The 12524-nt window shown below is 36.3% G+C and overlaps 4 protein-coding genes across 7 annotated transcripts; 3 read left to right on the forward strand and 1 right to left on the reverse strand.

Annotated features, from left to right (window-relative positions):
• Window positions 1-2214, reverse strand: LOC111776810 (pentatricopeptide repeat-containing protein At3g02490, mitochondrial-like). Its single transcript, XM_023656190.1, has one exon. The coding sequence runs from the start codon at window positions 2128-2130 to the stop codon at window positions 175-177; it is 1956 nt and encodes a 651-aa protein (XP_023511958.1). The 5' UTR covers window positions 2131-2214; the 3' UTR covers window positions 1-174.
• A 577-nt stretch (window positions 2215-2791) lies between these two features.
• Window positions 2792-3061, forward strand: LOC111780445 (stress-induced protein KIN2-like). The gene has a single exon (XM_023660866.1). It carries the CDS (start codon window positions 2792-2794, stop codon window positions 2993-2995), a length of 204 nt encoding a protein of 67 aa, XP_023516634.1. The 3' UTR covers window positions 2996-3061.
• A 1393-nt stretch (window positions 3062-4454) lies between these two features.
• On the forward strand, window positions 4455-7797 carry LOC111788140 (proline dehydrogenase 2, mitochondrial-like). The gene is made up of 4 exons (XM_023668367.1): window positions 4455-5022; window positions 6288-6933; window positions 7008-7248; window positions 7537-7797. The coding sequence occupies exons 1-4, from the start codon at window positions 4483-4485 to the stop codon at window positions 7574-7576; spliced, it is 1467 nt and encodes a 488-aa protein (XP_023524135.1). The 5' UTR covers window positions 4455-4482; the 3' UTR covers window positions 7577-7797.
• A 551-nt stretch (window positions 7798-8348) lies between these two features.
• On the forward strand, window positions 8349-12314 carry LOC111805365 (probable 2,3-bisphosphoglycerate-independent phosphoglycerate mutase). 4 transcript variants are annotated; one of them, XM_023690432.1, is made up of 7 exons: window positions 8349-8538; window positions 8767-8924; window positions 9652-10002; window positions 10346-10491; window positions 10686-10962; window positions 11295-11567; window positions 11758-12314. In XM_023690432.1, the coding sequence occupies exons 3-7, from the start codon at window positions 9694-9696 to the stop codon at window positions 12226-12228; spliced, it is 1476 nt and encodes a 491-aa protein (XP_023546200.1). In that variant the 5' UTR covers window positions 8349-8538; window positions 8767-8924; window positions 9652-9693; the 3' UTR covers window positions 12229-12314. The 4 variants fall into 4 exon arrangements, with proteins under 4 accessions (XP_023546200.1, XP_023546192.1, XP_023546208.1 ...); XM_023690424.1 differs by having other exon boundaries at window positions 8767-8866; XM_023690440.1 differs by having other exon boundaries at window positions 8767-8866; window positions 9683-10002.
• Window positions 12315-12524: the final 210 nt, after the last annotated feature.

Raw genomic sequence — 12524 nt, forward strand, 5'->3', positions numbered from 1 at the left:
TCACAGGAAACTTGTTACCTTGATTTTTATTCTCTATAAAAGAAATTAATCTAAACATGCTTCCGTTAGGTCAATAAATTTTGAGGAACAGATATATTTGAAACAAAACCTTTAAATTGATTAAACTCCACATGAAACCCCATAAACTACATTGTAGAGAAATTATATGCAAGCCTAAGAAGCCAGATTTGGGGGAGGAGGAGCAGCTTCTACATGCTTCATAGAATTAAAAAGCTCCAGAACATCAGCATGGTTACGAATGTAACCTGGACATTTTGAAAGGAAGTCTTGAGCATCTCCGTGCCTTCCAGCTTGGAAAAATGCTTCAAACAAATGGAGGAACACTGTCGTAGAAGGAAAACTCTTCGATGTCATGGCCTTCAGGAAGCCGATGGCATCATCAGCTGTTCCAGACTTTGATACATACAAAATAAATGGGTCAATAAATGGTGGGAATTCATGATTTCTCATCATCCCCAACAATTTCAAAGCTTCTCTGAATTCCCCTCGAACCAATAGCTTGTTTATCAATGCTTTATATGTAGAATGCCATGGTTTTAGCTGCTTTTCATCAACGAGATCACAGAAAAGACGGCTAGCATCAGTTTCGCGTTTCTTTTGACAGTAAGCATTGACCACTAAATCCAAAGTATATCCAGCACAACAGTCCACACCTTTTTCAACCATTTTGTGGATGCAATCAGAAGCCTTAGCAAGATCTCCAGCAACACAATAACCTTCAATCAGAGCTGCCCAGGTCTTGTTGTCTGAATTACAGCCAGAAGCTTCTAAGCTATTCACGAAATCATTTGCTTCATCACTTTTTCCAGTGCTACTAAGTTGGTATGCTACCTTTCTCTTCAAACCACCACTAAATACGTATCCATACTCCTTCATTGCATTTAAAACCTCGTTGTACTCTCCAATCCTACCAACAGTAGACAGAGACTTGAGAACTGCAAAAACCATTGAATCCGTCAATGCATTGCCTGTCTCTGTAAATATCTTCAATGCCCTTGAGAACAGACTAAGATCTAAGTGCTTACTAACTGCTATTTTCTTTAACAGAAAAGTAAGACAATCAACCGAAGGCTTATTGCCTCCTGCCATTGCAAACACATACAAGTTTACAGCTTCCTCAATCATTCTTCTTTTACAAAATCGTCTCAACACCTCAGAAAATGTCTCCACCTCGATTTCGTAACCGTGGCTCCTCATTTCATCAACTACTTTCCAAAATCTATCAATACTGTCTTCCCTACCTAACACCCTTGCCATGGCATTATAAGTCTGTTCATCATGCTTAAACATCCCATTCTCACCAATCCATCGGAAAAATATAAATGCTTTTGCTGGTTCTGTACAAAGATTCTCCAATATCATCTTAACCATATCACTTGAAAATGAAATGTTCATATCACGCAATTGCTGCTCAACATCATCTCCCCACACATTCTTCCTAACAAGTTTGCAAACGATTGAACCAATCTTCTCGGGAGACTTGTCAATAGATCCTGATGCAAAGACGTCTCTCAACTTCTCAGCTTCACTCTCCAATCCATCCTTCTCAAACTTCTCCAATACCTTATCCTGTACACTTTTAGATATCCCATAACCCTTTTTCTTCATATCACAGTTCAAATCCCAAAACTCCTCAACACGGCCATTAACTCCTAGGATTCCAAGCATCAAGTTATACGACTTGGAGCTAAGTTTCTCGCCATAATCCCCCGAAACCCAACCGAAAAACCTGATAGCCTCATCAGGGTTCGACTCAAGCTTCCCCAACACCTCCAACACCAAATCATGACTAATAACAATACCACTCGACTCTAAGCCTTTCCTAATTTCATCCACATCCCGACATTTAGAGAAAATATCAAACAAAACAGCGTGAGCAGAGTCCTTCTGTCCAATCTCCGATTCGTACGAGAGCATTCGAGGCGTTCTGTATCTAAAATTAACGATACTCGTGTCGTGAACAGGATACTTATGAAGCAGTGAAGAAAAATAGCGAAGTGATTGCAGATTCGGATTGGAAAGAACCTGAAAATGCGAGGAGTTAGATGAAAGGAGCAGCTGACACCGAAAATGAGCTCGCAAACGAAGCAGACGCCATGAATATCTCATATTGCAGCTTTAGGGCACAGAATCGGGAGGTCGGCAATGCCAAATAGCGATGCAGAGAATTGGAGGGATAGAACAACGATAAACAGGTCCACTTAAAAAAAAAATACTAATATTAAATAAATAAATAAATAAAAAGGTTCACTTATCACAAAATTTTAATTTATTGAAAAAAAAACCTTAAAAATTGTTAAAATTTTCTTAAGAAATATTAAATAAGAAATAGAATTGAGATGAATCGTGTGCATAACCTTTTAATAAGATACAAGCTAGCCATTAACACGTTAGGATAAAGAAAATATAAACTAATTAAATATTAAAAATAAAATAAAATATCCTATAAATCAAATCATAAATAAATATTATTAAAATATAATATCTAAGACATATTTCATAAATAATATATATTTTAAATATTATATTAAATGGGTCTAATTATTTTAAATTAGAATTGTGATAAAATAGGTTTGAATCGTTCAAAACTCTGATCCTTAAAATAGGAACTAAACTCGCTTAAAATTCTCGAGTGTGGTTTCAAATCAGAACATATGAATCAATCCGAAACACCCCTTATAAGAACACATAAACACTGGACGTTTCATTCAAACATAAACGATTCACCCTTCTCTCGTTTCACCATTTCAAAACAGGGAAGTAACTACACATGGCGGATAGCTCGCAACAGATGAGCTTTCAGGCTGGAGAGGCGAAGGGCCAAGCTAAGGAGAAGACAAGCAATTTGATTGAGAAAGCTAGCAATGCAGCTCAATCAGCGAAAGAGACCGTGCAAGAGGCAGGCCAACAGATGGTGGCTAAGGCTCAAGGAGCCGCCGAGGCTGTGAAGGATGCCACCGGATTGAACAAATGAACCCATTTATTTTTCTTTTTTGTTATTATTGGAGAGAGCTCTATATAATAATGTAATGGCTCGTTCCATTAATTAATTTTATATTAATAAGATAAATAAGCGAGAGATTTTAATTTAATTCAATTTGGCATTTTTGAAAAGCAAATATTGTTTGGGTCCTGAAAATGTTAAAATAATGAGAATGGAAATATTCTCATTATTTTAATAGGTAATTAATTGTAATTTCCTTCAAATGTTGAGGGCATAATTGTCATCATAAGTACCGGCCAAATATTCCAACATTAATCCATTTAACATATAAATATTTTACACCTAATAAACAATTTTGATAAAATAACCTTAAAATAAAAATATACATATTCATAAATACTATTAAATTAAAAATATTTATAACCACGTGAAAACTCGCATAGTCTAAACTAAATTTCAATACAATTGGAACATGAAAACTCGACCTAACCAAAATACCTATTTGGGTAAAAATTTCAATAAATGTATAAGTAAACTTGTAAATGTATGTATTTTATTTAATTTAAAAAACAGTTTCAATTAGTGGTTAATAATCACCCGTTATTGTCTTTTTTAATCTATTTATTTATTTTGTTTCAAATTAAAAATTGAACGGGTCCAATTAAATTCTGACCTTAAATAATTCACAATTAATCAAAAATCATTTGTTTCTGATTAAGACATACCAATCGTGGTCCTCAATTATTTAATTTTACAATTAGAGTTATAAATTTATATATATATAGTAGTTAAACTAAAAAAAGTAACTTATTTTATTGGATGTTTACGTTAAATTAATAAAAATATTCGTTTAAGAAAATATCTTTTTAAGGTTTAAAAATTAAAAGGAATATTTTAAAAGAATATTTTAAAAACATAAGAAAAGAGNTTGGTTCATTTTAGCTCGGGGATATTGAGATGAAATGACGAAAATGCCCTTGGTGTACGTAAAAGGTGAAGTGAAGGGTTTAAGGAAGGAGAACATGAAATTAAATAGAAGAGTAAATGAAAATGAATAACACGCGGTTAAAAGTAAAAACCATTAAAAAAATATGGTTAATTTTAATCCGACAATTAAAAAACCAAAGCAGCCACAAAACCCGGCAAAATGTCGGAATCCAAAGGAATTGGAAGAGAATTGTTTTGATTTATTTCTATCCATGTTTATTTATTTATTTTCTTTTTTGCTTCGAAATATGACGTCAGCATCCCCTATAATCCACTGGATCTAAACCCAACACTGCCAATATGGATATTGTTTTATTAATTATTATTTTAACAGACAAGTGGATTACTTCAAGATTCGTCCACGTCAGATCATTAATTTTCCGCATGGGTACTTACGTGTAGTATTTGATCGAAACCCCCCCTCCCCTGGTCCAGCTGTCAAATCTTTCCCTCTATTTAAACCCACAGGTCAGCAACAAAATTCAATACACAAATTAAAAAAAAAAGTGAAAATTTTTCTCCGAAATTGGATGGCTAGAAGAATTTTAGCAACCCAATCGAAGACCCCCAAGCGGTTTTTTCTTTATACTTTCGATCGGCTATTGAACACCGCCGCCTCCTCCCCCGCTGCCGCCTTCACGGCTGCCGCCGCCTCCCCGCTCAATCTCACCGGCTCTCCGGCGAAACCCACGGTTGATTTCACCGACACAAGTGCCTTATTTGGGTCTCTTTCGACGTTGGAACTCTTACGCGCCGCCGCCAATCTCCACCTCGCCGCCGTCGGCCCCGTCGTGGACGCCGGGATATGGATCATGAACTCTAAACTGATGGACGTGGAATTGATTCGTGAGGCGATTTTAGGTACTGTTAAGCATACGTTTTACCGACATTTTTGCGCCGGCGAGGACGACGCGGCGGTTAGGAAAACCGTCCGACGGCTTCACGACGTCGGATTAAGGAGCATGCTTGATTACGCCCTGGAATATGCCGACGACGAGGAATCATGTGATCGGAATCTTGATGGGTTTCTTAAAACCATCGAAGCCACTAAATCGCTTCCGCCTGGTTCTGTAAGTTCGCTTGATCTTGATCCTGTTCTTCTCGTGATTTCATGGCTATTCTATTTTCATTGCTAATTTTTTTTTAATTACTATTTTAGCAATTAATGTAAGTTTAAATAAATATTAGTTCATGAACTCATTCCAACTAATATTAATTAAAATTAAAACTCTAGACTAAGAGACCAAGTTTAGGAATTTAATTGAGATTTAAGCTAATCTTCTGCCATATTTATTTTATTTTAATTACATTTAAACTTAGCTTTTAAATTACGCCATTTCTATTTCCGATAAGCTCTGGTTTGAGTCTGCCAGACTTTATTATATATATATATATATATATAAAAGTCAAATAAAAGAATTTTACTTTTGTTTCTGGAATGGTCAACGCTCATTAAATTAGACTTTTCTACCACGTCGCTCTCTTTTATGGTTAATAAATTGCCACGTGAGTGCTAATTTATATGAAAAGATGGAATTTTTCATGTTTATCTATGTGAGACCACACATAACACGTGACATAAAAACATAACATTAGGTTGTGTAAACATCTCCGTAACATATGCGTTTTAAAACAGTAAGGCTGACAACGATGTGTAAAATGCCAAACGGTCAATATTTACTAGTGGTGGACTTAGACGGGTTTAGATAGTAGGTTTCAAGCAGTGTCATTGAGGACGTTGACTCCCAAGTGGGATGGATTGTGAGATCCTACGTTGCTTGGAGAGGGAAACAAAACATTTCTTATTAGAATGTGAAAACATGTATGTGAGAATCTCACATTGGTTAGGGAGGAGAATGAAACACGTATGTAAACCTGGCAGACGTGTTTTAAAGCCTTGAGGTGAAATCGAAAAGAAAAAACAAAAAAAGGATAATATCTGCTAGGAGTGAACCTGAACCGTTTTTAAAACAAGTTTGAAAGGAAAAACTCAAAGAGAACAATATTTGCTAGGAATGAGTCTGGGCTGTTTTTAAAGCCTTAAGGTGAAGTCCGAAACGGAAAATCCAAAGAGGACAATATCGGCTGGCGGTGGGTCTGGATTGTTTGTAAAGCCTTGAGGTGAAATGTGAAAGGGAAAACTCAAACAGGACAATATCTGATAATTGTGGGCCTAAGTCGTTACAATCTCCCTAACAGATACTTAACTAACTAAAACACGTCTAGGAGAATTTAATAGCATTTTGTTTTATTTTTGTCCATAAATGGAAAGCATTACAAAATTGGCAAGTTTGTGTTTGTTTCCTGAGAAAATTCTTGTATTTGACAATGACAGGCAAGTTTTGTGGTGGCTAAAGTTAGTGCAATTTGCCCATTAAGATTGCTTGAAAGAGTGAGTGATTTATTAAGATGGCAACACAAAAACCCTTGTTTGAATCTCCCATGGAAGCTCAAAACCTTACCAATTTTCTCAGACTCAAGCCCTTTATACCACACCCTCAAACACCCCACTCCCCTAACTCCCCAAGAAGAGAAAAGCCTCCAAATCAGCCACCAAAGGCTCATCAAAATCTGTCAAGCCTGTGCCGATGCCAACGTTCCCTTAGCCATCGATGCCGAGCACACCAAAGTTCAACCCGCCATCGATTACTTCACGTACTCTGCCGCCATTGATTACAACAAAGACCACAATCCCATCGTCTATGGCACTGTCCAAGCCTATTTGAAGGACGCCAAAGACCGGTTGTTGTTGGTTGCTAAGGCTGCTGACAATATGAAAATTCCTCTTGGGATTAAGCTAGTGAGAGGTGCTTATATGTCTAGTGAATCCAAACTCGCGTCGTCTTTAGGGTTTTCGTCTCCTATTCACGATACCATTCTCGATACTCACTCGTGCTATGATGGTTGTGCGTCGTTCTTACTCGACAACGTCGTTAAGAGCTCGAGTGGTGTTATTCTTGCAACCCACAACGTTGAATCAGGTAACTATTTAGTTTCTAATTTCGTTTTTATGGTTTGATAAAACTCTCGTGACCGACCCGTGTGTGTCGCGTAGGGAAATTGGCGGCTGCCAAAGCATATGAGATAGGGATTGGGAAGTTGAAGCACAAGTTGGAGTTTGCCCAATTGTATGGGATGTCGGAAGCTCTTTCCTTTGGGTTGAGAAATGCAGGGTTTCAAGTGAGTAAATACATGCCATTTGGCCCTGTGGATATGGTAATGCCATATCTTTTGAGACGGGCGGAAGAGAATAGAGGTCTTCTATCTACGTCAAATCTCGATAGAAAACTTATGAGGTACGAACATATCCCTCGTCGAGACTGCTTTTTAATAATCATCAAACGTAGATTTTTCGTTTTCTAATCACTGTCGGATATAAAAGTGAATAACTTTTGGTCTGTGAGATCCCATATCAGTTGGAGGGGTGGAAACCTCTCGCTCGAAAAGGAAAGTTCAAACAACATAATATCTACTGGTAGTGGAATATGGTCGTTACACGATCACTATGTGGCGGTCTCATCAAATAACTTCTCCGACACCCGATGGTACAACGTTTAACGTGTTTAATTTGGTGATGCTTGCAGGAAGGAGATGGCAAGGAGGGTGAAAGATTGCATGAGGTGAAATAGCAACATCAGCCTTCAACACCAAGATTTGCAATTTTTTTTAAAAAAATTTAAGTTATTCATAGAATATGAAATGTCCTTTTCGACCTTACTAGAACAATATGAATAATTTGTAAAATAGGGCGAAAATGGTAAATTTAGAACTTTGTGTTAGGTGGAACATAAGTTTATATTATGGTTGTTTTTTTAGAATTAATGAAGTAAATATTATGTTAATTATAAAAAATAGTTATAATTTCTACAGCTCCAACAATCAAGTCGTTGAAATTTTAAAATTATTATATACTTGATAAACAAAATAAAATATTCTGAAAAATAAATCAAAATTATTACATAGACTAAAATTTATTTATTTATTTATTTTTCTATTTCGCTTAAAGATTTAATCAATTTACTTTAAATAAATATTGAATTTAATATCTACGATTAACTTGAAGTTAATTTTTATTTAATATGTTAAATAATAATAAATAACAATTTTAACGAAGAAAATTAAAAAATTCAGTTTAATAGAACTAATATAATTTTAAGTTTTATTTGTATATCTAAAAATATAATGAAAGTAAAAAAATCATCAATTAAAAATATTTTAAATATAGATATTAAAATTGTGATATAAAAAATGTTGGAATTTAATAAATTAAATCAGAACTTTTTTACATTGAAATAAATATTAATTAAAAAATGAAAATGGTCGCCAAAAGGTATATTTATCATTTTTTAAAATATATATTTATGCTAATTTTAATTATTAATTTAACTAAAAAAAATATTCTCTAAGCCCTCGTCCCAGCATTCTGAAGAATCTTACTCTATCTTTGTCTCTGTCCCTCGTGAATTTCCCGCCGGCGCTCTCTCTCCTTCTCCGGCCATCAGTAATCGGATTCTCATCATTCTCAATAAACAGATCGCTCCACGGAATCTCATCAGCCTGCTGTAACCCTTACAAATACAGTAATTGTAAGCGTTTTTTAGAATTTTTTTCTTCAATGGGAGCCTCTTTCTGGATCCTTTAGTTTCGTCTTCTTAATCCTTAATCGTTGTTGTAATTATCTTACTTGTTCAATTCAAAACTATCTTTTCTTGTCGTATTGTTTTATACATTCGTCGATTAGTGTATTACACTCTCGGGAATCTCATCTTTTGCTTTTGGAGTTTTTAACATTTCCTCTCTCGAGGTTGATGCAGAAAGCAGAATAAAGTGGCATCGGTGGAAAGTGCTCGTAACTCGTTATAGACCATCCAAAAGAAGAATTTCACAGAGTGTTCCAATTCCGTTTTGTTCTAGGTATAATTCAAACCTAACTACGAATTTGATTTGTAATGGTTGTGCTGAGGCTCTAGAGGTACGGTTTTTCTTGCTATCTACAACGATTTCGATGGAATTTTTATTTCTTTACCTGTCTGCTATGGAAATTTGAGGTTGAGTTTGCTTAGAAGTGATGTTATATGATTGATCTCAAGTGCAATTTATTTCCAAAAGCTTGGACGGATGATTTGAAGGAAATTCATTTGTTTTTCCTTCGCAAGTATTATTGAGCTTCTGCATTATTGACAGGCTGCGCCCGTGCATGTTTATAGGGATTTCTGGGTAGTTTTCCAATTGACCTTGCGTGGGTAATTGATCGAATTCAGATTTTGTGCTGTGTATTTGAACTATTTCTGGGTAACTGCCATTTCGTTCGGTGATTCCTTTTCTTTTCTTCCCTAACATTTTTTCTGGGATAAATTGCTTATAGGACCTGATCTGTTTGATAGCTGTTTTTAGTTGTTTGTTGTCAACAAAATATGTTTGTTTATTCAGCTTGAATTTTGAAAACATGCAGAAAAAATATATAACAAAATCAAGAAATTCATAGGTATAAGCAGTATTTATAAGCTAAATTTTTAAAAACGAAGATACCAATTTGGCCTAAAGGAGTTCAAAAATGGAATAAACAGTTGTAAGTAAACAAAATAATTTTTTTAAAAAAATGAAGTTGACCATGCAAACTCTTATTTGCGTCTGTGTTGGGTTTGTTACATTACAACTCTATTCACTGGTATTGTTTTTCTAACCTGCTTGATATTTAGGAAGTAGGAAATACTGAACTGAAGCTCCCAGATTGTGCAGCCATGGTTACTTCCCAGCAACCTAAGAGAAGAGTGGCATTTGTGCTGATCGATGGGCTGGGCGATGTCTCAATACCAAAATTTGGATTTAAGACTCCTTTGCAAGTGGCCAAAGTTCCTAACTTGGATGCAATTGCTTCTGCTGGAGTTAATGGTCTCATGGACCCTGTCGAAGTAGGGTTGGGTTGTGGAAGTGACACAGCTCATCTTTCTCTTTTGGGCTATGACCCTAGAGTATATTATAGGGGTCGAGGTGCATTCGAATCCATGGGAGCTGGATTGGCTATGTCACCTGGCGATATTGCGTTCAAGGTGCACTTCTCAAAATTTCCCCCTAAATTACATCACCTTTTATAATTTATTATTCACTCTTGAAACCAGAATGCATATAGGATAGAAACATAATAATATTTTGTTAGTCTAGGTTCCTAGTTTAGTAACGACAAGATTAAAGAGAAGGCGATTAATGGTAAATTTGGAGAGATTGTCTTCTCATCGTTGTTACTATATTCATACCTTGTCTTCTCTCCGCTTTTATCTATTTCATCTTCTCTATTCTTCTGGCTATATTTGTTGGGAAATGTGGATAGAGCATCATTATATTTTCCTCCCCCATTTTTAGTCTGCAAATTGACTAGTGGCTTCACAATTATAGTCGAACTTTGCTACATTGGACGAGAAGTCGGGAATAGTAACCAGTAGGAGGGCTGATAGACACTTTGAGGAGGAAGGGCCAATATTATGTGCATCACTTGATAGACTGAAGATACCAAGTTTCCCAGAGTATGAAGTTAGAGTGAGGTAGTTTTTCTCTTTACATCATTGAACTCAGCGATTGTTTCTTCCTGTCTGGTCCATTCTATCAGTTTACAAATAACCATATTTTATCGGGAAACATTTCATTATATCAACTCTACTGTTATTTGCTCGAGGCATTTAATTCCAAGGCTGGATAATAAGATTTATCTCATCCTTTTCTTTTTTTCTCCCTACAGGTATGCCACAGAGCATAGATGTGGTGTGGTTGTTAAAGGACCAAATTTGAGTGGGAATATATCGGGAACAGACCCTTTGAAGGACAACCGCTTGCTTTTGCAAGCAGAGGCTTTAGATGATTCTAAGGAAGCAAAGCTTACTGCAGCTGTTGTTAATGAGTTATCCAAGGAAATCTCACGAATCCTGGTTTCTCACCCAATAAATGCAAAGCGTGCAGCGGAAGGGAAGAACATAGCCAATCTTGTTCTTTTACGAGGTTGTGGGATTCGAATTGAGGTTTGTTCTTTTATATTTTCTCCTATGCTATTTGCTCTGAGTTTTAATTCATGAGACTGCAATGTTGGTATTCATGCTTCCTTCCGTTTTGCTGCACCATCTGTTGATCAAATCAAGATATACTCCTCCGCTCTGGGAATGATGTTTGTATCATTGCCCTTTTACATTTATGAAAAGATAGAACCGGTTGCAATTCGATGTGTAGATCATGCTCTCGAAAAACTCGTATAATTCGAATGGGGGTAGAAAACTTGAGAACTTAGGTGTTATTCCATGACAGCAAGTGCTTTGACGACTTTCAATGGACTTACAATTTGCATTCTGCATAACAGGTCCCTCCATTTGAGAAGAAACATGATTTGTGGCCATGCATGGTGGCTCCCACCAAAATTATAGCTGGGCTCGGCTTATCGCTAGGAATTGATATCCTAGATGCTCCAGGAGCAACCGGAGATTATCGAACACTCTTAACCTCCAAAGCCACTGCGATCGCAAACGGACTCTCAGCTCCTTTGCAATCTTGCCCCAATGTTTTTGTGCCAGGAGAAAATGAGCTCAAACCAGGTCGGACAGATGGTTATGATTTTGGGTTCCTTCATGTTAAGGTAGCTCCACTTTCTCCTCAACTCTAAAAAATTCGTCCATTCGTTAATATCTTACAAAAGTTCTCATTGCATTTGCTACTATGCCAAGCCCACCACTGCAACAAGATTATGGCTTTTTCATAATGGTTTTGTTGATTGATAACCATATTCGACGTTGATCTCATGGCGTGGTTGGCGACCAATCTTGTAGGCAATAGACGATGCGGGGCACGATAAGGCAACTATATTCAAAGTTAAGGGAATGGAAGCTGTAGATAGAGCAATAGGACAGCTAGCCAAGCTTCTATGGAAGGCAGAATCTAGTGGCAAGTTCCAGTACTACCTCTGTGTGACAGGAGACCACTCCACTCCAGTTGAGTATGGAGATCACAGCTTTGAGCCAGTTCCATTTACAATATGCAGATTGAAAGACTTTGTAGGCGCCATGGGCGGGGAGTCGGTAATTGCAGGCATTTCTCTCGACCCGTTTCCCCTCCCGACGATCGTAGCCAGTGAGGACTTTAACTGGATTTCAGAAGAGAGAAGCGCAGACTCTCAAGCCTTTGGTGGTGACTCAGTTTGTGAGTTTGATGAGATATCAGCTGCCAAGGGATGCCTTGGGCGCTTCCCTGGTGGAGAGATGATGGGTATCATAAAGAGATTCCTCAAATTAGATGCATGAGTTACTCAAATTTCTTCTATAATTACTCTGTTCTAAGAACTACAAATAAAAATATTTTGGAATAAGAGAAATATATTTCCACGACATTGTGTTTTTATTTCTTAAATAAACATCGTAATATTTTAGAGATTAAGAATTTGATTGGATTATAATTATTGTTTAAAATCTAATTTTATTAAATTATAATTCAATTATTATTCGTAAGGTTTAATTACAACAATTCCCACCATTACTATAATTAAAATAGGAGACATTATATTCCTATTTTATTTTTTAATTTTCAGATTTAATGTAAT

This window comes from Cucurbita pepo, chromosome LG01, assembly GCF_002806865.2.
Source record: "Cucurbita pepo subsp. pepo cultivar mu-cu-16 chromosome LG01, ASM280686v2, whole genome shotgun sequence".
Taxonomy (NCBI): domain Eukaryota; kingdom Viridiplantae; phylum Streptophyta; class Magnoliopsida; order Cucurbitales; family Cucurbitaceae; genus Cucurbita; species Cucurbita pepo.

Bases quoted from the DNA above. Each gene is read 5' to 3' on its own strand.
- LOC111776810 (XM_023656190.1), bottom strand. From the start codon at position 2,130: ATGAGATATTCATGGCGTCTGCTTCGTTTGCGAGCTCATTTTCGGTGT.
- LOC111780445 (XM_023660866.1), top strand. From the start codon at position 2,792: ATGGCGGATAGCTCGCAACAGATGAGCTTTCAGGCTGGAGAGGCGAAG.
- LOC111788140 (XM_023668367.1), top strand. From the start codon at position 4,483: ATGGCTAGAAGAATTTTAGCAACCCAATCGAAGACCCCCAAGCGGTTT. The intron at 5,023-6,287 runs GTAAGTTCGCTT...TGACAATGACAG, and splicing joins AATCGCTTCCGCCTGGTTCT to GCAAGTTTTGTGGTGGCTAA. The intron at 7,249-7,536 runs GTACGAACATAT...TGATGCTTGCAG, and splicing joins CTCGATAGAAAACTTATGAG to GAAGGAGATGGCAAGGAGGG.
- LOC111805365 (XM_023690432.1), top strand. From the start codon at position 9,694: ATGGTTACTTCCCAGCAACCTAAGAGAAGAGTGGCATTTGTGCTGATC. The intron at 10,003-10,345 runs GTGCACTTCTCA...TCACAATTATAG, and splicing joins CTGGCGATATTGCGTTCAAG to TCGAACTTTGCTACATTGGA. The intron at 10,963-11,294 runs GTTTGTTCTTTT...TCTGCATAACAG, and splicing joins GTTGTGGGATTCGAATTGAG to GTCCCTCCATTTGAGAAGAA.